The 23,467-nt window shown below is 43.1% G+C and overlaps 1 protein-coding gene across 5 annotated transcripts in view; it reads right to left on the reverse strand.

Annotated features, from left to right (window-relative positions):
• Positions 1-23,467, reverse strand: part of dapp1 (dual adaptor of phosphotyrosine and 3-phosphoinositides) — a 149,456-nt gene that overhangs the window by 78,897 nt on the left and 47,092 nt on the right. The window contains exon 1 of one of the 5 annotated variants that reach the window (XM_073042395.1): positions 6-209. The exons of 3 other annotated variants lie outside the window; for them this stretch is intronic. In XM_073042395.1, the coding sequence (XP_072898496.1) occupies positions 6-79 (74 nt within the window). In that variant the 5' untranslated portion in view covers positions 80-209. Of the gene's footprint in view, positions 1-5; positions 210-23,467 lie in introns of those variants that run through there. One more of the 5 variants, XM_073042396.1, reaches the window with a different exon arrangement.

Genomic DNA, 23,467 nt, shown 5'->3' on the forward strand with positions numbered 1-23,467 from the left:
CTCACTCCAGTTCGGCCAGATTGTCAACGTCCTGCTGCCCGCCGCTCCTGCAGGTCCAGCCTGCGGACGAGTTGGTCATCTCCACGGCCGAGCGCAGGGGCACCCACTCTCCCCGTTGGGAAACTACCGACAGCCAAAGGACATTCCACTTGCCCGTTCCGACTCCCCGCCAGCTGCGGGGAAGTTACGGAAGTGTCTGCGCCCGGCAACCCCGCCCCGTTAACTACTTGTATGCTGCACGCCGGGAGCGGAGAACTTTCCTCGCCGCTTCCGTACGTTCAAACCGATTTCATCGAACATTAATCGAAAGAACATAGATAAGTCGGTGGGTATAATTAAAGCGGAGGATGACAGGTTCCTGATTAGTAAGAGCGCCAAAGAGAAGGCGGAAGAATGGGGTTGAGAGCGAAAACACATCAGACGTGTTCGAATGGCGGAGCAGATTCGATGGGCCAAACGGGCCAATTCGGCTCCTACGTCATATGGCATTACAAATGTTTAACAATTCATCCATACAATACAACTCAAAAGTGTATACATTGTATAATATATCACACACACACACGCACACGCACACACACACACACACACTGAGGCGAGCCTTTTATAGTTTCCAGCTTCAGTATCTAATTCTATGTGAGCAGTCGATATGTTCAAGGTGGGGAGCTTCTATCCTGATGTTCTAAAGGTTTTGCGAGGCTAGTTCACTGTAGATCAGTTTATGGATTGAGCTAGTGGAGACGCTGCAGACAGTTCTGCTGCTTGCTAGCTAATCCTCTACCTCACCTCTCCAATCTCTCTCTCTGCTGTGCCAGAAACCAAAAGTTCACTCTTCCCTACATGAATTTACTGTCACTAAAACAATAGGAAAGTAAATCTGACATTGAAAGCATGATTGGCGGTGGTGAACAACAGGTCTGACAGGGTGCTAATCCTCGGACCCAGCAACTCCATCTCCATATAGAGTGAGGCGACATAAACACTGGGCTCGTTGGTTCACAGAGGTGTATGTAAATCGGTTACAACACTAATGTTAAAATGCTTTTATTGACAAAGGCTGAATAAATCTGGTCAAGAAGAAAAGAAAAGCTTACAAAAGGTTCAGAGAGCTAGGTAATGTTAGAGATCTAGAAGATTATAAGGCTACTAGGAAGGAGCTTAAGAAGGGAATTAGGAGAGCCAGAAGGGACCGTGAGAAGGCCTTGGCGGGCAGGATTAAGGAAAATCCTAAGGCATTCTACAAGTATGTGAAGAGTAAGAGGATATGACGTGTAAGAATAGGACCTATCAAGTGTGACAGTGGGAAAGTGTGTATGGAACTGGAGGGAATAGCAGAGGTACTTAATGAATACTTTACACACACACGCAGTGCCTAAGACTGTAGCAGTATTGCATTGTACTGCTGTGGGAAAAAAACCATGAGCTAGCTGAGTGATGATAAACCTGATCTGATATGGGTCTCTACTGTGGGCTGAGAGTGGGAAGGGGGCAGGGGGAGGGAAATTGTGGTTGGGGAAATGGGAAAAGCAAGGGAAGCGAGTGGGAAGCACCGGAGAGACAATCTGTAATGATCAATAAACCACTTGTTTGTTATCAAATGACACTGCCTGGTATCTCGGGACTGGGTGTGGCTGCACCTGCGTCACCTCCTGCCCCTGGCACTTCTTCTCTGCCACCTGTCTCCCCCCACTCCCCCGCCATGGCACTCCACCCTCACTACTCCCAACATCCTTTGCTCCCACCAGATTTACACAGTCACTCTCCGCTCCAAGTTGACAAACACAGTACTGTGGAGAAGTCTTAGACACCCCAGCTAGATATAGGTGCCTAAGACTTTTGCACAGGTCTGTACGTGTTCGAGCACATATAAGAACACATGCAAGCATGTGAAATTACACATCAAATATATAAATAGATACAGCTTTGAGTTCCTGCCTCTTAATATCCTGGAGGATCTGTCTTGGGCCCAATGCACCAGGTGCATTCACAAAACTAGAGAAAGAATTTGTGCAGATTCGGTACCTTATAAAAGACCGTTACATTCTGTCTGGTATGCACAGGCTCACACGAGGCTGCAGAGGTGTATAGACTCAGCAATTCCATCATGGGCACAGCTCTATCACCCACTGAGGCCACCTTCAAGCAGCAGTGCCCCCAGAAGACAGCACTCATCGTTAAGGGTCATCACCGTCCGAGATCTGCCTTCTCATTTCATTTTTTAAACCCTTTTTATTAATTATTATTGAAGATTAACAAAAAATACATTCAGGTAATCAAGGCAGTATGTCATTATGTACAATGAAGAATTAAATTAGCAAATAACAAAGTTAAGCAATATATCAATAATAATAAGGAAAAATAAAATATTAAGAATTTTTTTGAAAGAAAGAAAAAAAAGTACCCCTACTAACTAAAAAAAAAGGAAAAAAAAATCCCCATTGGGAGCTCAACCCCAGAGCTATACATCATGCAAGCTTCCATCGAAGAAAGACATCAATCCGCCGACTCAAATCCACTTAAGCAAAAATCAGAAGGACGAGACCTGCCTTCTCATTACCACTGGGGGAGAAGGCACGGCCTGAAGACCCATACTCAACAATGCAGAAACAGTTTCTACCCCCCCCCCCCCAGTTATCCGATTTCTAAGTTCGAAGTTCAAAGTAGATTTTATTAGCAAAGTGCATCCTTTTGGAATGGAGATGAGGAGGAATTTCTTTTGCCAGAGAGTGGTGAATTTGTGGAATTCCTTGCCACTGGCAGCTGTGGAAGCCAAGTCTTTATGTATATTTAAGGCAGAGGTTTATAGATTCTTGATTGGTCAGGGCCTGAAGGGATATGGAGAGAAAGCAGGAGACTGATGAGAGGAAAATTGAATCAGCCATGATTGCAGACTCGATGGGCCAAATGGCCTAATTCTGCTCCTCTATCTTATGGTCTTATAACAGAATCAATGAAAGTACACCTAACTAGGGTGCAGAAGACAACAAATTCTGCAAATACCTAAAGAAGAAATGATAATAATAAATAAGTATTGAAAACATGAGATGAAGAGTCCTTGAAAATGAGTCCATTGGTTGTGGGAACATTTCAATGATGGGGCAAATGAAGTGAATGAAATAGTCCCCTTTGGTTCAAGAGCCTGAAGACTGAGGGGTAGTTACTGTTCCTGTACCTGGTGATGTGAGTCCTGAGGCTTTTGTACCTTCTTCCTGATGTCAGCAGCGAGAAGAGAGCATGGCCTGGGTGGTGGGGGTCTACGATGACAGATGCTGCATTCTTGCACCTGCATTTCATGTAGATGTGCTCAATGATTGGGAGGGCCTTACCTGTGATGAAATCTACTACTATCTATACCTGCTTCTTTTTGTAGGATTTTCTGTTCAAGGGCACTGGTGCTTCCATACCAGGCTGTGATGCAGCCGGTCAGTATGCTCTCTACTACGCATCTATAGAAGCTCGTTAAAGTTTTCGCTGTCACGCAGAACCTTTGCAAACTCCTAAGGAGGTAGAGATGCTACTGTGCTTTCTTCATAATTGCACCTGTGTGCTCCTCCGAAAAAAATGATGTCCAGGAATTTAAAGTTGCTAGCTTCTGACGAGGACTGACTCATGGACCTCTGCTTTCCTTCTCATGAGTCTAAATTCAGCTCTTTGGTCTTGCAGGTATTGAATAAGAGGTTGTTGTTATGACACCACTCAACCAGATTTTTAATTCCCTCCTGTATGCTGATTCATCACCACGACCTACAACAGTGGTTTCGCCAGCAAACATGACTGTGGCATTGGAGCTGTGCTTAGCCACACAGTTGTAAGTGTAAAGTTAGTAGAGCAGGGAGCTGAGCACACAGCTGACGGAGACTGTGGAGGAGATGTTGATGGAACTGGGGTCTGCAAGTGAGGAAGTTGAGGATTGAATTGCACAAGGAGGTATTGAGGCCGAGGTCTTGGAGCTTATTGATTAGTTTTGAGGGGATGATGGTATTGAGTGCCAAGCTGTAGTCGATAAAAAGCATCCTGATGTTTACACCTTTGCTGTCCAGATGTTCCAAGGTTGAGTGAAAAGCCCATGAGATGGCATCTGTTCTGGACCTGTTGCTTCTCAGGTGGGAGTTGCTATGTCGCATCACCAACCGCTCAAAACAATTCATCACTGAAATTGTAAGTGCTATTGGGAGATAATCATTGAGGTAGGTCACCATGCTTTTCTTGGGAACTGGTATAATTAAGGCCTGCTTGAAGTAGATGGGTGCTCCACACTGCTGAAGCAAAGGGTTAAATTTCTCAGTGAATGCACCAGCCAGTTGATCCGCACAGGTCTTTAGTTCTTGGCCAGGTACCCCGTCTGGTCTGGATGCTTTTCGTGGGTTCACCCTCCTGAAGGCTGCTCACACATCAACTTCAGAAACTGAAATCATAGGGTCATCGGGGGCTGTGGGAGTTCATGATGGTTCCTCTATGTTTTGTCAGTCAAAGCGAACATTGAAGTCATTGCACTCATCTGGAAGCGAAGCCCTTTTCTCTCATAGGTCGCTTGATTTAACTTTATAAGAGCTGATAGTATTTGAGTCCTACCACAACTGCTGACCGTTCTTCGTTGATTCAAGTTTGGTCCAGAATTGTCACTTTACCCGCGAGATGGCTTTCCAGGGATCAAGTCAAGTCAAGTCGAGTCAAGTCACTTTTTATTGTCATTTCAATACACAGTACACAGTAAAAACGAGACAACGTTTTTCAGGACCGTGGTGCTACATGAAACAATACATAAAAGTACAGTGAACTACGTAAAAACAACACAGGAAAAAACTGCACTAGACTACAGACCTACCCAGGACTGCATAAAGTGCACAAAACAGTGCAGGCATTACAATAAATAATAAACAAGGCAATAGGCACAGTAGAGGGCAGTAAGTTGGTGTCAGTCCGGACTCTGGGTATTGAGGGAAGTAACTGTTACATAGTCTGGTCGTGAGAGCCCGAATGCCTCAGTGCCTTTTCCCAGACAGCAGGAGGGAGAAGAGTTTGTGTGAGGGGTGCATGGGGTCCTTCGTAATGCTGTTTATGAAGATCATACCTGGACTTCTTGTAACTTTCTTGCTCACCAGGCCTGAATGCCTCTGACCTGACTCTCAGCAGATTTCAGATCTCGTGATTCATCCAGGGCTTCCGATTGGGGAAGACTGAATGGTTTAGTGGAGACACACTCATCTACAGCTGTTTTAATAAAGTCCATTACATTCCTACCTTCCTTGAACAGGGCTCAGTCCACCGACTCGGAGCAATCCCACAACTACCTGTCCATGAATGCCTGAAGACCTCCTCATTGTTCATTTTCTTTTGCACTATTCCTTTAATGTTGTAACAATTTTATGTCCTTGCACTGCACTTTTGCTGCAGGAGAGTAAGTTCCACGTTGGGTAATAAATCTGAAACAGGAGAAAATCTGCAGATGCTGGAAATCAAAGTAATACACACAAAATGTTGGAGGAACGCAGCAGGCCAGGCAGCGTCTATGGAAAAGAGTAAACAGGTGGCGTTTCGGGCTGAGACCCTTCATCAGGAGTGCAAAAAAGGTTAGGTCGGGGGGGGAGGGAGGGGAGGAGGAAGTACAAGTTAGTAGGTGGTAGATGAAACTGGAAGAGGGGGAGGGGTGAAGCAAAGCACTGGGAAGTCCGTTGGTGAAAGAGAAAAAGGGCCGGAGAAGGGGAAACCTGATAGGCGAGGACAGAAGGCCATGGAAGAAAGGGAAGAGGGAGGAGCACCAGAGGGAGGTGATGGGCAGGTAAGGAGATAAGGTGAGAGAGGGAAATGGGAATGGGAATCGGTGAAGGAGAAGTGGAGTGAGAAATATTACCAGAAGATCGAGTAATTGATGTTTATGCCATCAGGTTGGAGGCTACCCAGATGGAATATAAGGTTATTCTCCTCTAACTTGAGTGTGGCCTCACAATGGCAGTAGAAGCGATAATGGACTGACATGTCGGAATGGGAATGGGAAGTGGAATTGAATCCTGCTTTTTCTGGTGGAGCTGCTTGGTGAAACGGTCTCCCATTCTACATCGGGTCTTGCCACACTAGGAGCACTCCAGTAGATGACCCCAATGGGCTCACAGGTGAAGTGTCGCATCACGTGGAAGGACTGTTTGGGCCCTGAATGGTAGTGAAGGAGAAGGTGTAAGGCAGGTGTGGCACTTCTTCCGCTTGCAAGGATAATTGCCAGGAGGGAGATCAGTGGGGAGGGACAAATGGACAATGGAGTCGTGTGAGAAGCAATCATACGAAAGAGAAAAGTTGGGGGAGGGGAAGATGTGCTCAGTGATGGGATCCTGTTGGAGATGGTGGAAGTTACAGTGAATTATGTGCTGGATGCGGAGGCTGATGGGGTGGTAGTTGAGGACAAGAGGAACCTATTCCTGGCGGGGTGGCCGGTGAATGGGGTGAGGTCAGGTGCATGAAATGGAAGGGATGCAGTTGAGGCAGCGTTGATGCTGGAGGAAGGAAAGCCCCTTTCTTTGAAGAAGGAGGACATCTCATTAGTTCTGAAATGAAAAGTGTCATCGTGACTGCAGATGCGGTGGAGAAGGAGGAATTGAGAGAAGGGGATGGCATTTTTACAAGTGACAGGTTGGGAAGAGGTTTAGTCGGGGTAGCTGCCAGAATCAGTGGGTTTATAAACAATATAGTTGATAATAAATCTGTTTCTAATCCTAACAAAAGATGCAAATGTTTGTTCTGAAATATCTCTGGAAACATGCACATGGAAACAGGCAAACAAACACACAGGCAACATGGAGTACTGGAGTCAAACAGCATGGAAACTGGATTGTCAGCACAATCAATCCATGCCGACCAAAATGCCCATCTAACCTAGTACCAATTGCCCAAGTTTGGCTCATATCTAAATCAGGGGCTCCCAACCTTTTTACGCCATGGACTAATACCATTAAGCAAAGTGTTTGTGGAACCCAGGCTAGGAACTCCTGCTCTACTTCTTTCCCATCTATGTCCCTGTTCACATGTCTCTTAAATGTTGTTAACATACCTTCCCCAACCACTTCCTCTAGTAACTTGTTCCAAATACCGACCACCTTCTCTGTGAAAAAGTTGCCCCTCAGTTCCTTTTAAATGTTTCCGTTCTCACCTTAAACCTACGCTCTCTAGTTCTTCATTGCACAGCCTTGGGGAAAAACTGGAAGTATTCACCTCCATAAACATGGGTGTTCATATTCTCAAAGGTATTTCACAGGAGCCCTTGACAATGGTCGAAGTAGAAGAGCAGGGACCTATTAAGCAGGCAGAAAACAAGGAGGTTGTGGCTATTGTGGTAAAGGTGCTGGTGGAGTTATTGAATTTTAGTTCCTTCCACACAGCCCTACTGTAGGACAGACATTGCAGTACAAAACATTCAGTGGACTTTGGAAAGCCTGGGCAAAATATATAGTCTATAGTCAAATCTGGCTGAGATAATCTGCCCTATTGTAATGGCAGACAAAGGAGTAAGAACTCTTCTAAAATAACTCTTTTAAATAGGTCTGTACAGTTTCATAAATATATTGTGAAGTATGGTGAGGTAATGCTCAATAAACTTCCTCAACTTCTTTGAGGAAGTTACAAATAAATTTTCTATATTCACAATTCCAGCAAGTGTGAGGTGGTGTCTTATGAATTAAGCACACCATGTTGTATGACTTTAAACCTGCACTGTTTTAGTGGGGGTTGGCTGTCAAAATCTATTGCAATACCGTATAAAGCATAAGATTTCTTAAATCAGGAATCTTTGTATACATTATACTGTTCACTAGTCCCATACATGACTTACTGTGTAGAGGTATGGGGAAATACATACAAAACAAATACAAATTCAATTTTTCTACTCCAAAAGAAAGTTGTACAAATTGTAAATAAGACAAATTATTATGAGCCAATCAATCCACTGTTTATTCAACTAAACACTTAAAAATTCAGAGATTTTGTAGAGTTTAAAATAATACAAGTTATATATAAAGTAAAAAATGGACAGTTACCACAAAGTATCCAAAGGTTGTTTAAAATGAGAGAAAGTCAACATGATTTGAGAGGAACATGTATATTTCAAAAGCAAAGGATAAGAACAAATGTAAAAAAATCATTGTATTTTGGTCAGAGGGGTGAATCTATGGAACAGTTGTAGTGAGAATTTAAAAACATGCACTACACTTACCAAGTTTTAAAAATATTTAAAATTATTTAATAAACAAATATAAAACACATGATTTAAAATGAATGGGATTAATGTAAATAAATGATATTTGGAATTGGATTTTGTGTTAAAAGATCATGAAAATTTTTGTTTTTGATGTGCTGATTGACCCCAAATATGTTGTTGTATAAGTAAGAGGGGTGGGCGTAATAAGCTGTAGCTTCAGCCTACACCCTTTCGGTCTGTTTTAAAGAATATCTATGTTTTTTTGTTGTAATTTTGTCCTATGAAATCATCGTTGTAAATGATGCTTTTTGTTATGTTTGTACAGACAAAAATAAATCAATTTCATTCATTCATTTAATAATGGATTTTTAATGGCAAGTTACCTCTATAACCTGCTTTATAACATAGACATTGGAGAGAACAGCACAGGACTGGCCCTTTGGCCCATCATGTCTGTGCCCACCATGATGCAGATCTAACTCATTCCATTTGCCTGCACAAGGTCCATATTTCTCTGTTCCCTGCCAGTCTAAATGCTTAAGCACTACTGTTATATCTGCTACCATCACCTTCCTTGTCAATGTGTTCTAGAAACCCACGACTCTCTCTGTAAAAAAAGCTTGCCTTGAAGATTCCTTTAAAACCTTCTCCACTCACCCTAAAGCTCAAGTATTTGACGTTTCTACCCTGGACAAAAGACTCTGTCTAGCGAGCAGCACAGTGCTGTACAGCCATAACTTGTGAAAAGGTGAACTGCAATTGGTGGGAAGCCAGAGCAAAGATTTGGGACTGAGGCGCCAGGATTTAGGAGTGGCCCAGTACAAAGTATGACAAGGATGGTGTACCCCCAGCAAAGCGCTTAGCTGGACACACACTGCTTAAACATTCTGTTCTCATTAAGGCAACTCCCTGGAAGTAAGTCAAATTTTCCAGCCGCACTAAATGCTTTCTGTCTTTAAGTAACTAATTAAACTTATTTCAATACAAAGAAAGACTGGAGGTAGAGAGAGATGTGAAGGCAAGGAGCTTCTGGCTTTGCTCGGCTGGGGCTCTGAGTTGCTGTGAATGGTGAGTAAGAGTGAACAGAGAGCAAGAGTGAATAGTGTGCAAGAGTGAACAGATGGCAGAGTGAACAGAGAGCAAGAGTGAATAGTGTGCAAGAGTGAACAGGTGGCAGAGTGAACAGTGTGCAAGAGGGAATAGTGTGCAACAGTGAACAGGTGGCAGAGTGAACAGTGTGCAAGAGGGAACTGTGCAAAAGTGAACAGTGTGCAAGAGTGAATAGATGGCAGAGTGAACAGTGTGCAAGAGTGAGCAGAGAGCAAGAGTGAACAGCGTGCAATGTGAAGAGAGGGAGAGAGACTGAAAAAACTGTCAGACAGTTGAGAGTCTTGCTGGCAGTACATTGTGTAGTGTGGCTACCAGGTAAGTATTATTTTGTCACTTCTACTACTTCATAAACCATTTTTTCTTTCTTTCTGTATTTATTCTTTAAATAAATCTAATAATTTCTTATAACCTTGAATATGAGTACAGTGCCACCTTAGTTTGCATATGCTTCTTTCTACTGATTCCGAAAAGAACAAGAAATTAATTTTAAATTATTGCCATTACAGAGAGTTAGGTTTTGAGTTACTTGCTACAGGATTCCTAGCCTCTGATGTGTTCCAGTGCCCACATTGTGTAAACGATAATCCATTGATCAGTTTTTGGTCAATGGTAATGACTGGGATGTTGATAGTGAGGGAATTCACTAATGGTACTGCCATTGAATGTCAGGGGGTGATAGTTGGATTTTCCCCTGTTGTATGTAGTCATAGCATGGCACTTCCTTGGCACCTAGAAGCCCACGTGTGGAGATTGTCCAGATCCGGAGGTGGACTGCTGCATTACCTGAGAATGGTACTGAACGTTGTGCAGTTGTCCCTGCTTCCAACCTGATGACTGAAGAAGGTCATCGATGAAGTAGTGGAAAGCAGCCAGTGAAGGAGTGGAGCTTTGAGGCTTTGACTTGAGAGGCTTCGATGAGAAGAGGCAGAGGATGAGCTTGCTCCCAGTTAGGCTTTACAATGCCTCCTGAGATGGTGATGTGCCTCTCACTTGAGATGTGGCAGTCTTGGGGGAACTTCCCTCTCCCGCAGAGTCACATCTGCCAGAATTGCATGCGGCTGGGCGATCTGGAAGACCGTGCGAGGAATCTGGAGCAGCAGCTTCAACTCATAAGGGAGAATGAGACAGTCATAGATGAGAGCTACAGGGAGGTAGTCACACCTAGGCTGCTGGAAGCAGGTCGTTGGGTGACAGTCAGAGGGGGGAAGCAAAGGTGAGTAGACAGGTAGTGCAGAGCACCCCTGTAGCCATTCCCCTGAATAATAAGTTTACCGTTCCGGATACTGTTGGCAGGAACGACCGACCGGGGTGAGCCACAGTGGCAGGGCCTCTGGCACTGAGTCTGACCCTGTGGTGCAGAAGGATGGGACGGAGAAGAGGAGAGCTGTCGTCATTGGAGACTCTATAGTCAGGGGAGCAGGCAGGAGATCTTGTGGATGTGAGAAGGACACCTGCATGGTTTGTTGCCTCCCGGATGCCAGGGTCCGGGATGTCTCTGACCGGGTGCATGACATCCTGGTATGAGAGGGAAAGCAACCAGAAGTCGTGATACATGTTGGTATCAACGACATAGGCAGGAAGAGGGATGAGGTCCTGAAGTGTGAGTTTCGGGAACTAGGCAGAAGGCTGAAGAACAGGACCTCAAGGGTGGCGTTCTCAGGATTGCTGCCAGTGCTACGTGATAGTGATGGTAAAAATTGGAGGAGATGGCAGTTGAATGCGTGGCTGAGGAGTTGGTGCAGGGGGCAGGGTTTTAGATTTTTGGATCATTGGGATCTCTTCTAGGGAAGTGGAACCTGTACAGATTGGATGGGTTGCACCTGAACTCGAGGGGGAGCAATATCCTTGCAGGTAGGTTTGCTAGCATGGTTCGGGAGGGTTTAAACTAATTTGCAAGGTGGGGGGGGGGGGGGGGGGGAGACCCGGAGCAATACAGCAGTGAAAGAAGTGCATGGAGTAAAGCCAGATCTAACATATAGAGTGGCTTTGAGGAAAGAGAAGCAGAATAAAGGGTGTAAAGGTAGTAGGGCTAAAGTGCATGTACTTCAATGCAAGAAGCATCAGGAACAAAGGTGATGAACTGAGAGCTTGGATACATACATGGAATTATGATGTAGTGGCCATTATGGAGACTTGGCTAGCACCAGGGCAGGAATGGATTCTCAATATTCCTGGATTTCAGTGCTTTAAAAGGGATAGAGGGGGGGGGGGGAAGGGGAGGAGGGGTGGCATTACTGGTCAGGGATACTATTACAGCTGCAGAAAGGGAGGGTAATGTAGCAGGATCCTGCTTTGAATCAGTATGTGTGGAAGTCAGGAACAGGAAAGGAGCAGTTACTCTACTGGGGGTATTCTATAGGCCCCCTGGTAGCAGCAGAGATACCGAGGAGCAGATTGGGAGGCAGATTTTGAAAAGGTGCAAAAATAACAGGGTTGTTATCATGGGTGACTTTAACTTCCCTAATATTGATTGGCACCTGATTAGTTCCAATGGTTTAGACGGGGCAGAGTTTGTTAAGTGTGTCCAGGATGGATTCCTGTCACAGTATGTTGACCGGCAAACTAGGGGGAATGCCATACTAGATCTAGTATTAGGTAACAAACCGGGTCAGGTCACAGATCTCTCAGTGGGTGAGCATCTGGGGGACAGTGATCTCTGCTCCCTGACCTTTAACATTATCATATAAAAGGATAGAATCAGAGAGTACAGGAAAATTTTTAATTGGGGATTGGAGAATTATGAGGCTATAAGGCTCGAACTTGCAGCTGTGAATTGGGATGATGTTTTCGCAGGGAAATATACTATGGACGTGTGGTCAATGTTTAGGGATCTCTTGCAGGATGTTAGGGATAAATTTATCCTGGTGAGGAAGATAAAGAATCGTAAGGTGAAGGAACCATGGGTGACAAGTGAGGTGGAAAATCTAGTCAGGTGGAAGAAGGCAGCATACATGAGGTTTAGGAAGCAAGGATCAGATGGGTCTATTGAGGAATATAAGGTAGCAAGAAAGGAGCTTAAGAAGAGGCTGAGGAGAGCAAGAGGGGGCATGAGAAAGCCTTGGCGAGTAGGGTAAAGAAAAGCCCCAAGGTATTCTTCAATTATGTGAAGAACAAAAGGATGACAGGAGTGAAGGTAGGACCAATTAGAGATAAAAGTGGGAAGATGTGTCTGGAGGCTGTGGAAGTGAACAAGGTCCTCAGTGAATACTTCTCTTCGGTACTCACCAATGAGAGGGAACTTGATGACGGTGAGGAGAATATGAGTGAGGTTGATGTTCTGGAGCATGTTGATATTAAGGGAGAGGAGGTGTTGGATTGTTAAAACACATTAGGACGGATAAGTCCCCGGGGCCTGACGGAATATTCCCCAGGCTGCTCCACGAGGCAAGGGAAGAGATTGCTGAGCCTCTGGCTAAGATCTTTATATCCTCGTTGTCCAGGGGAATGGTACCGGAGGATTGGAGGGAGGCGAATGTTGTCCCCTTGTTCAAAAAAGGTAGTAGGGATAGTCCAAGTAATTGTAGACCAGTGAGCCTTATGTCTGTGGTGGGAAAGCTGTTGGAAAAGATTCTTAGAGATAGGATCTCTGGACATTTAGAGAATCGTGGTCTGATCAGGGACAGTCAGCATGGCTTTGTGAAGGGCAGATCATGCCTAACAAACCTTTTAGAGTTCTTTGAGGAGGTGACCAGGCATATAGATGAGGGTAGTGCAGTGGATGTGATCTACATGGATTTTAGTAAGGCATTTGACAAGGTTCCACACGGTAGGCTTATTCAGAAAGTCAGAAGGCATGGGATCCAGGGAAGTTTGGCCAGGTGGATTCAGAAATGACTTGCCTGCAGAAGGCAGAGGGTCGTGGTGGAGGGAGTACATTCAGATTGGTGGGTTGTGACTAGTGGTGACCCACAAGGATCGGGTCTGGGACCTCTACTTTTCGTGATTTTTATTAACGACCTGGATTTGAGGGTAGAAGGGTGGGTTGGCAAGTTTGCAGATGACACAAAAGTTGGTGGTGTTGTGGATAATGTAGAGGATTGTCGAAGATTGCAGAAAGTCATTGATAGGATGCAGAAGTGGACTGAGAAATGACAGATGGAGTTCAACCCGGAGAAGTGTGAGGTGGTACACTTTGGAAGGACAAACTCCAAGGCAGAGTACAAAGTAAATGGCAGGATACTTGGTAATGTGGAGGAGCAGAGGGATCTGGGGGTACATGTCCACAGATCCCTGAAAGTTGCCTCACAGGTAGATAGGGTAGTTAAGAAAGCTTATGGGGTGTTAGCTTTCATAAGTCGAGGGATAGAGTTTAAGAGTTGTGAGGTAACGATGCAGCTCTATAAAACTCTATTTAGACCACACTTGGAGTACTGTGTCCAGTTCTGGTTGCCTCATTATAGGAAAGAAGTGGAAGCACTGGAAAGGGTACTGAGGAGATTTACCAGGATGCTGCCTGGCTTAGAGAGTATGCATGATGATCAAAGATTAAGGGAGCTAAGGCTTTACTCTTTGGAGAGGAGGAGGATGAGAGGAGACATGATAGAGGTGTACAAGATATTAAGAGGAATAGTTAGAGTGGACAGCCAGCGCCTCTTTCCCAGGGCACCACTGTTCAATACAAGAGGACATAGCCTTAATGTAAGGGGTGGGAAGTTCAAGGGGGATATTAGAGGAAGGTTTTTTACTCAGAGAGTGGTTGGTGTGTGGAATGCATTACCTGAGTCAGTGGTGGAGGCTGATACACTAGTGAAATTTAAGAGACTACTAGACAGGTATATGGAGAAATTTAAGGTGGGGGTTATATGGGAGGCAGAGTTTAAGGGTTGGCACAACATTCTGGGCCGAAGGGCCTGTAATGTGCTGTATTATTCTACATTTTATGTTCTATAGTTGGATCTAGTACTCTTTCCCAAGGAATTCCTGTAGTGATGTCGTGTACCTGAGATGGTTGTCCTGCAACAACTTCAGTCATCTTCTTTTGTTATAGCTATGATTCCAACTCTTAGCTACACATGTGGCAAAAGAGTCAAAGAGGAATAGATGGATGTGGTGTCAAAATATAGGGGATTAAGAAGTTGTTCTGCTCTCAGCTGAAGGGCCAAATGGCCTCCCTTTGTGCTGCAGTAAGTAGCCAAAGAAGGAAATGATATTTTTGAGTGGAAATTGAATGAATAAATAAATAGATGAAAAAAGGGAACAGAGAAAAGAGGAAAGATCAGTAAGAGGTTAAATAATTGAAGACATCTTTTAAAGAGCTGGTTAAAGCACAAAAATAAAACTTGATGATTTCACAGTAAGACCAATGACTGAGAACCTAAACCACAACTTCCAGATTCAAGTCTCTTTTTTCTTAACATGTATTCAAGGCATGTGGGGTTTGCAGGCTGAGCCAGCAAATAATCACCATTCCACTGGTTGTTCTTGAGAAAGTGGTGATGAGCTGCTGCAGTCCATGAGGTGTGGTGGTAATCACAATTACCTTCGCCCAAAGGGACGCAGAATAAGAGGAACTCTGGGTAATATCGACTGAGGATGGCAATATGGGAAGAGCGGAAGAGTTGGTCCCTTTTGTCTGTCCTGCCATCCAGTCACGTCTCAGGCCTGTTTAAAGATCGCTCTCAGAGAGATGGGTAAAGAGCTATGATTAGTGTCATTGGTAATTGTTACACAATTACTCCGAGGTTGTAAAAAGAAAGCAGAATGCTGAATATTCTGTAGCAGCTACAAAGTGCAGGGCAAGTAGGCAAGGTGGCAGGGTCATGCCAAGATAGACTGGGAGATCCTGAGTTCAGAATCAGGTTTATTATCACCGGCATGTGCCATGAAATTAATTAACTTAGCAGCAGCAGTTCAATGCAATACATAATATAGCAGAGAAAATAAATAAATTAATTAAATTTTAAAAATATTAACATGTAAATCAATTATGTATATTGAATAGATTAAAAAACATGCAAAAACAAAAATACTGTATATTAAAATAAGTGAGTAGTGTCCAAAGATCCCATGTCCATTTAGGAATTGGATGACAGAAGGGAAGAAGCTGATCCTGAATCGCTGAGTTTGTGTCTTCAGGCTTCTGTATCTCCTACCTGATGGTAACAGTGAGAAAAGGGCATGCTTTGGCTGCTGGAGGTCCTTAATAATGGATGCTGCCTTTTTGAGACACCACTCCTTGAAGATGTCCTGGGTATTTTGTAGGCTAGTGCCTAAGATGGAGCTGACTAGATTTACAACCTTCTGCAGCTTCTTTCGGTCCTGTGCAGTAGCCCCTCCATACCAGACAGTGATGCGGCCTGTCTGAATGCTCTCCACAGTACAAGTAGATAAGTTTTTGAGTGTATTTGTTGACATCCCAAATCTCTTTAAACTCCTAATAAAGTATAGCCACTGTCTTGTAAACACAAAGTATACTGCAGAATGCTGTGGTCAAATAACACGTACAAATAAGCTGGATGAACTCAGCAGGTCGGGCAGCATCTGTTGAAAGGAGCAGTCAACGTTTTGGGCCGAGACCCTTCGTCAGTCCTGAAGGGTCTTGGCCCAAAACATTGACTGCTCCTTTCAACGGATGCTGCCCGACCTGCTGAGTTCATCCAGCTTATTTGTACGTGTTATATAGCCACTGTCTTGCCTTCTTTATAACTATATTGATATGTTGGGACCAGGTTAGAACCTCAGAGATCTTGACACCCAGGAACTTGAAACTGCTCACTCTCTCCACTTCTGATCCCTCTATGAGGATTGGTGTTCCTTCGTCTTACCCTTCTTGAATTCCACAATCAGCTCTTTCGTCTTACTGACGTTGAGTGCCAGGTTATTGCTACGGCACCACTCCATTGGTTGGCATATCCCACTCCTGTATGCCTTCTTGTCACCACCTGAGATTCTACCAACAATGGTTGTATCATCAGCAAATTTATATATGGTATTTGAGCTATGTCATGTGTATGTAGAGAGTGGAGCAGTGGGCTAAGCACACACCCCTAAGGTGCACCAGTGTTGATCATCAGCGAGGAGGATATGCTATCACCAATCTGCATAGATAGTGGTCTTCTGGTTAGGAAATCGAGGATCCAATTGCAGAGGGAGGTATAGAGGCCCAGGTTCTGCAACTTCTCAATCAGGATTTGGGAATTAAATGCTGAGCTAAAGTTGATGAACTGCATCCCGATGTAGTTCACCTTTTAACATATGAGAGGTCCATTCAAAAATCTGGGAACAGAGAGATAAAAGCTGCCCATGAGCCTGGTACCATGTGCTTTCAGACTTCAACATCTTTTGCCTGATGGAAAGGGGAAGAAAGATAACAAGGATAATGACACAATTGTAATGGAATATGGGATTGGGAAAATCAGGTTGGTATCAGATTGATAGAGAGGGAATTTGTTGAATGCCTATGAGAGGGCTTTTTAGAGCAGCTGGTGCTTGAGCCTACTCAGGGAAAGGCTATCTTAGATTGGGTGTTGTGTAATGACCCAAATCATATTAGGAAGCTTAATGTAAAGAAACCCTTAGGAGACAGTGAGCATAATGTGATTGAATTCATACTGCAATTTGAGAGGGAGAAGCGTAAGTCACAAGTATCAGTATTGCAATGGAATAAAAGGAATCACAGAGGCATGAGAGTGGATCTTGCCCAGGTGGACTGGAAGGGGATACTGGTGGGGATGACGGCAGAATAGAGGTGGCGGAAGTTTCTGGGAATAGTTCACAAGGGGTAGGATAGATATGTCCCACAGGGGAAGTAGCTCTCAAATGGCAGAGGTAGACAACTGTGGCTGACAAGGTAAGTTAAAGACTGCATAAAAGCCAAAGAAAAGGTTGGAAAGTTGGATGACTGGGAAGCTTTTAAAATCCAACAAAAGGTAACTAAAAGAAGAGAAAAGATGCAATATGAGGGTACACTAAGCAATAATATAAAGCAGGATACCAAAAGTTTTTTCAGTTATATAAAGAGTAAAAGGGAATAATAGGCCAATTAACCTAACCTTAGTGGTTGGGAAATTTTTGGTGTCTATTATTAGAGATGAAGTTCCGGGGTATTTGGAGACTAACGAGAAAATAAGTCAAAATCAGCGTGGTTTCTGTAAAGGGAAATCTTGCCTGACAAATCTGCTAAGAATTCTTTGAGGAAGTAACAAGCAGGTGGACAAAGGAGAGGTAGTGGATGTCATTTACCTGGATTTTCAGAAGGTATTTAATAAGGTGCAAAGCAAGGCTGCTTAACAAGATAAAATCCTATGACGTTACAGGAAAAATACTGGCATGGATAGAAGAATGGCTGACAGGCAGGAGGCAGTGAGTGGGAATCAAAGGGGTCTGATTGGTTGCTGGTGACTAGTGTTGTTCCACAGGAGTCAGTATTGGGACCGCTGCTTTTCACATTGTTTGTCAATGATTTAGATAATGGAATTGATGGTTTTGTGGCAAAGTTTGCAGATGATATAGGTGGAAGGGTAGATAGTGCTCAGGAAGTTATGCAATTGTGGATGAACTTACACACATTGGAAGAATGGGCAAAAAAGTGACAGGTGGAGTACAGTGTTGGGAAATGTACGATAATGCATTTTGGTGAAAGGAACAATAGTGCAGACTATTATCTAAATGGGGAGAAGATTCAAACATCAGAAGTGCAGAGGGACTTAGGAGTCCTTATGCAAGACTCCCAGAAGGTTAATTCACAGGTTGACTGTGTGGTAAAGAAAGCAAAAGCAATGTTGACATTTATTTCAAGGGGAATAGAATATAAAAGCAAGGAGATGACACTAAGACACTAGTTAGGCCGCACTTGGAGTATTGTCAACAGTTTTGGACCCCATATCTCAGAAAGGATGTGTTGTCATTCGAGAGAGTCTGGAGCAGGTTCACAAGGATAATTCTGGGAATGAAGGGCTTAACATATGTGGAGTGCTTGGCAGCTTTAGGCCTGTACTCACTGGAATTTAGAGGAATGCGGGGGGAATCTCATTGAAATCTATCGAATGTTGTAAGAACTAGATAGGGTGGATGTGGAGAGGACGTTTCCTCTGGTGGGGGTATCCAGAACTACAGGGCACAGCCTCAAAATTTTGGGGTGACCTTTTAGAACAGAAGCAAGAAGGAATTTTTTTAGCCAGAGAGTAGTGAATCTGTGGAATGCTCTGCTACAGACTGCAGTGGAGGTCAAGTCCATGGGTGTAATTAAGACAGAAGTTAATTGCTTCCTGATCGGTCACAGCATCAAAGGATATGGCTGAATGCTGGTGTAAGGAGTAGGATCCAGGATCAGCCATGATGGAATGGCAGGGAAGACTCGATGGGCTGAATGGCCTAGTTCTGCTCCTATGTTTTATGGTCTAAGAGAGATTGACATGGGGGAGGGGGGTCCTTGATTATGTTACCTGCTTTACCAATGCAGTAGAAAGTGAAATTCCTTGGTGATGGGGCACGGCCTCAAGATTAGGGGGAGTAGATTTAGCACGGAGATGAGGAGGAACTGCTTTTCTGAGAGGGTGGTGAACCTGTGGAATTCTCTGCCCAATGAAACAGTGGAGGCTACCTCAGTAGATATATTTAAGACAAGGTTGGATAGATTTTTGCATAGTAGGGTAATTAAGGGTTATGGGGAAAAGGCAGGTAGGTGGAGATGAGTCCATGGTTAGATCAGCTGTAATCTTATTGAATGGTGGAGCAGGCTTGACGGGACAGATGGCCGACTCCTGCTCCTATTTCTTACGTTCTTTTCTTATGAGAGGGTAAGTAGGGCACATCCATGTGGCTGACCGGTAGCCAGCTGATGGGCTCAGGTTAAAGGTAACTAACAGTAAATGCAGAAATGACAGAAGAAAAGTTTTGTTTTTGCAGTAACTTGTTAGGATTTGGAATGCATGACCTGATTCATCAGCACCCTTTAAAAAGCAATTGGATAACTAAGCTCAATGATTTTCAATCTTCAGTGATAAGGGACAAAATAAAAGTTGCATGGAGCTAACTGGATTGTTTTTCAAAAAGAATTTGCATTGGAGAGTGTGAGTTGATAGGCTGGGTCTGTCTTCTCGGGAGCGAAGGAGGCTGAGAGGAGACATGATATGGGGAAATAAATTTGTGCAAGGCATAGATCGCAGAGACAGCTTGAGTCAGCAGCTCTGAGTGCCATACCTTCATGTAAAGTGGGTCCAGATGTCATATAGAACATAGAAGGGTAGAGCACAGGAACAGGCACTTGAGCCCACAGTGTTAATTTAGCACAATTACAATTTGTTATCTTTTGCTTGTTGGTTGCTTGTTCTGTAAGTACGTTGATAATAAATGTACTTTGAACTTTGAGTCCTGCACTGCAGACCACATCATTTACAGTGGCATATTCACACTGCAACATCGCAACAATAACATTAATTAAGCTTTGCACGAGGTCTCTGATAGAATTCAGAAAACCTGCATGGATGTGAGATCAGTTTTCAGGAAAACGTACCATGATGCTGTGCGTAAAAATAAGATTCTACAGTATAGAATTTCTAGTCCACTTTTTTTGTAATTTATTTCTCATTGAAGATCATCATCAAACAAACATTTCCATAAGATCAATTTCAGATATTGTACATATATATCATATAATCACATTTGCCACAAATCTCCACATAATATTTATCTGAGGAATACACCTATTGAAAAGACAGGAAAGAATGAACAAGCCAAAGGAGAAAACTATGTACAAGTAGGGAGCAATCCTTGTTACAACAGATTGATTTGTGAGAATAACATCAGGCCTATGAGGTGTTATACAGTTAAACCATTTTCCCAGTATGAATCAAATTGTTCCAATTTAAGATTAACAGATGCTGTTATCTTCCCTATTTTGTAAATGTCCATTGTAATTTCCATCCATGAATTTAAGGTTGGGCTGTCCTGTGACAACCATCTCCTGGTAAGAGACTTTTTACCAGCCACCAGCAGTATATTCATTAAATATTTATCTCTTTTCAACTATTCTTGAGGTATATACCCAAAATATATGATCTTACTTTCTAAGGGTATTTCACATTTAAAGATGTCTTGTAGGGCATTGTGTATCCCACTCCAATAGTCTTTGATAACGGGGTATTCCCAGAAAATAGAATAATGGTTTGCATTTTGATTTCCACAATTTGTCCAGCAAACACGGAGGTTACTATCATAATGGGACTTCTGGGAGGGTGTAATAAAATATCTTATCAAGTTTTTCCATCCAAACTCCTTCCATTTCTGTGAACTGGTACACTTCCATTGATATCTCCATATTATTGTCCATTCTTCCTCAGATATAATTATCCCTCTTTCCTTCTCCCATTTTGTTTTAATGTATGAAGTCGAAAGTGTTTTAAGATTTGACAAACCCTTATACACGCTTGAAATGATCCTACTACTGTTATCTGAATTATATGCTTTTCTAAATAGCTCTATCAAACATGTACTTAATACACCAGTGGTAAAAATTGGACCAATGCAAATTTCATATATTTTGATGTATTTAATAATAGATTTGCCATATCTTGTTTAATGCTTCACTGAACAGTGCATGGGAAGGGTGTTGGTATGATTGCATAAACACAACCCATATTCTCTTATATTTTACTGCACACACATTCTACAAAATTGATTCCTCCAGGCAACTGCAGACACCCGTACACGAGCATACATGTATACACATACCACACCTGTACATGTACACACACACATGCACATATACGCATGTATGTGCATGCACACACACACACACACACACACACACACACACACACACACACACACACACACACACACACACACACACACACACACACACACACACGTTAATTTGTTGTTATTTTAATTCTGTCCTCATCTTGTGATGTACTGTGGTTTTGCTGCAAAAGGCTAATTCTCCTATGGATCTGTGCCTGTCACGGCAAAAGCAGCAAGACCTGGTCAATCTGTGCGTCTCATATGGCCAGTGCCGCATGAGGACTATAACAATACTAAGTTTGAACTTGAAATTGCAACGATCTAAAGACTAGTGTAAATCATGAGAGGGTAAATAGGGCACATCCAGTGGCTGAAAGGTGGGCAGTTGGTGGGTACAGGTTGAAAGTAGAAATGACCCAAGGGAAGTTTTGTTTTTGGAGCAACTTGTTCGGATTTGGAATGCATGACCTGATTCATCAGCACCCTTTAGAAAGCAATTGGATAAATAAGCTCAATGATTTTCAATCTTCAGTGATAGGGACAAAATAAAAGTTGCATGGGGCTAACTGGATTGTTTTTCAAAAAGAATTTGCATTGGAGAGTGTGAGTTGATAGGCTGGGTCTGTCTTCTTGGGAGCGAAGGAGGCTGAGAGGAGACATGATACAAGTAAATAAATCTGTGTGAGGCATAGATCGCAGAGACAGCTTGAGTCTGCTACTCACACTAGGGGTGTGTAAAACTAGAGACCATAGGTTTAAAGTGAGAGGAAAGAAATTTAAAGGGGATGGGGGGGGTTAAATTTTTCAAACAAAGAGTATTTGGAATGAGCTTACAGAGGAGATGGCAAAGGTAGGCATGATAGCAACATTTAAGAGGCACTTGCACAGGTACTTGACTGAGGGATATGGAATTAATGCAGGCAAGTGAGCTTAGTATAGATAGGTATGAGGATTGCAGTAATGTAGTGGGCCAAAAGGCCTGTTTCTATGAAGTACATGTCTACAATGCTATAAAAACAAAAAATGCACACACACACATACAAGGGATGCTAATTTGTTATCTTTACATTGTTCTCATCTTGTAATGTAAGGTGCTTATGTGGCAAAAGGCTAATTCTCCTGTGGATCTGTGCCTATAACAACAAAAGCAGCAAGACCTGGTCACTTTCCACACCTTACAAATGGCTAGTAACATTAGTACCACAGAAGTGTAACATAACGACCATAGCAATTATTTTGAACTTGAAATTTGAACTCACTCACTCACACACACACGCACGTGCACACACACACACACACACAATTTAAGATTGGTTTGTCTTCCGATCTGATCCTAAAACTGTTTGTTTCACCATTAACTTACCTTTGTCACTCAGCTACAAATCAAAAATATTAACCTGTTTGTTGACTATAAAGTATACTTCGGGGATCCGTGCTAGGATGAAAGAGGATGACCAGGACTAGGAAACACAGGCAGACTGATTAAACTGCACACATTGGATGTTTGAGTCCCCACTATTCAACCATACTTGGATTTCAAAAGTACTTCACAGGCCGTGAAGCTGTGGGTGTTTTATGATCAATGGAGCAGCTGCAGAGGTTAGTTCTTCATTTTAACTACTGCTGAGGTTACTATTGGATCATGCTGATAAACTGTGGTCTGTTCCAATGAAAGGTCAGCACTGAGGAAAAAAATATTGCCTAGAAGTTTATAAATGAAACTAAGATCAATGTTTCCTCTAAGGTGTCTTTTGCTACTGGCGCACAGAGAAATTTAAACTGCACACAAGATCTTCCAATCACAAACAGCGACGTGTGTATTTATCTGCGAGTTTGAAGTCATTCAGTTTGCTGGATGTGTGTTATTTTATTTCAACATTGAACTAGAAGCTAGACTCGGAATAGCTTCAGATTTACCTCTACCTAAAAATTCAGCGTGCACATCTTCTTGTCACTGGGCAAAAAATAGTACAGCACAAGATTTTGGTGCACACAGGTCAGTGCAAATTAGAGGGAACATTGACAGAGATTGCTGAAAATACTCAGCAGATCAAGTGGAATCTGTGGAGAGAAACACTCAATGTTTTAGGTCAAAAACCTTTCAGTTTTTATTTCAGATTTCTAGCATTTAGAGTTTTTAAAATTTTCACTGTCTAGTTCAACTGTGGTCAATTGGCCAGTGTCTTTCACTCTGGCCCCTGAAATTCTGTTCCGAATACAGAAAGGTGCCAGAAAAGGGCCCATCACATCCTGAAGGATCCCACCCACACTGCCAATGGACTGTCTGTCCCATTCCCATCAGGAAGAAGGTTATGTGGCATCTACATTAGGACCACCAGACTCAAAAACAGTTACTTTCCCCAAATAATAAGGCTGATCGACAACTCCACCTGCAAACCCATTCCTCCACAACCCAACCACGACTACCTTATCATTTCCTGTAAATCACTTTATGTAGATACTCCTGTACCTAGCATTACTTCATGGACATAC

Source organism: Hemitrygon akajei, chromosome 4 (assembly GCF_048418815.1).
Source record: "Hemitrygon akajei chromosome 4, sHemAka1.3, whole genome shotgun sequence".
NCBI classification, from domain to species: Eukaryota; Metazoa; Chordata; class Chondrichthyes; order Myliobatiformes; family Dasyatidae; genus Hemitrygon; species Hemitrygon akajei.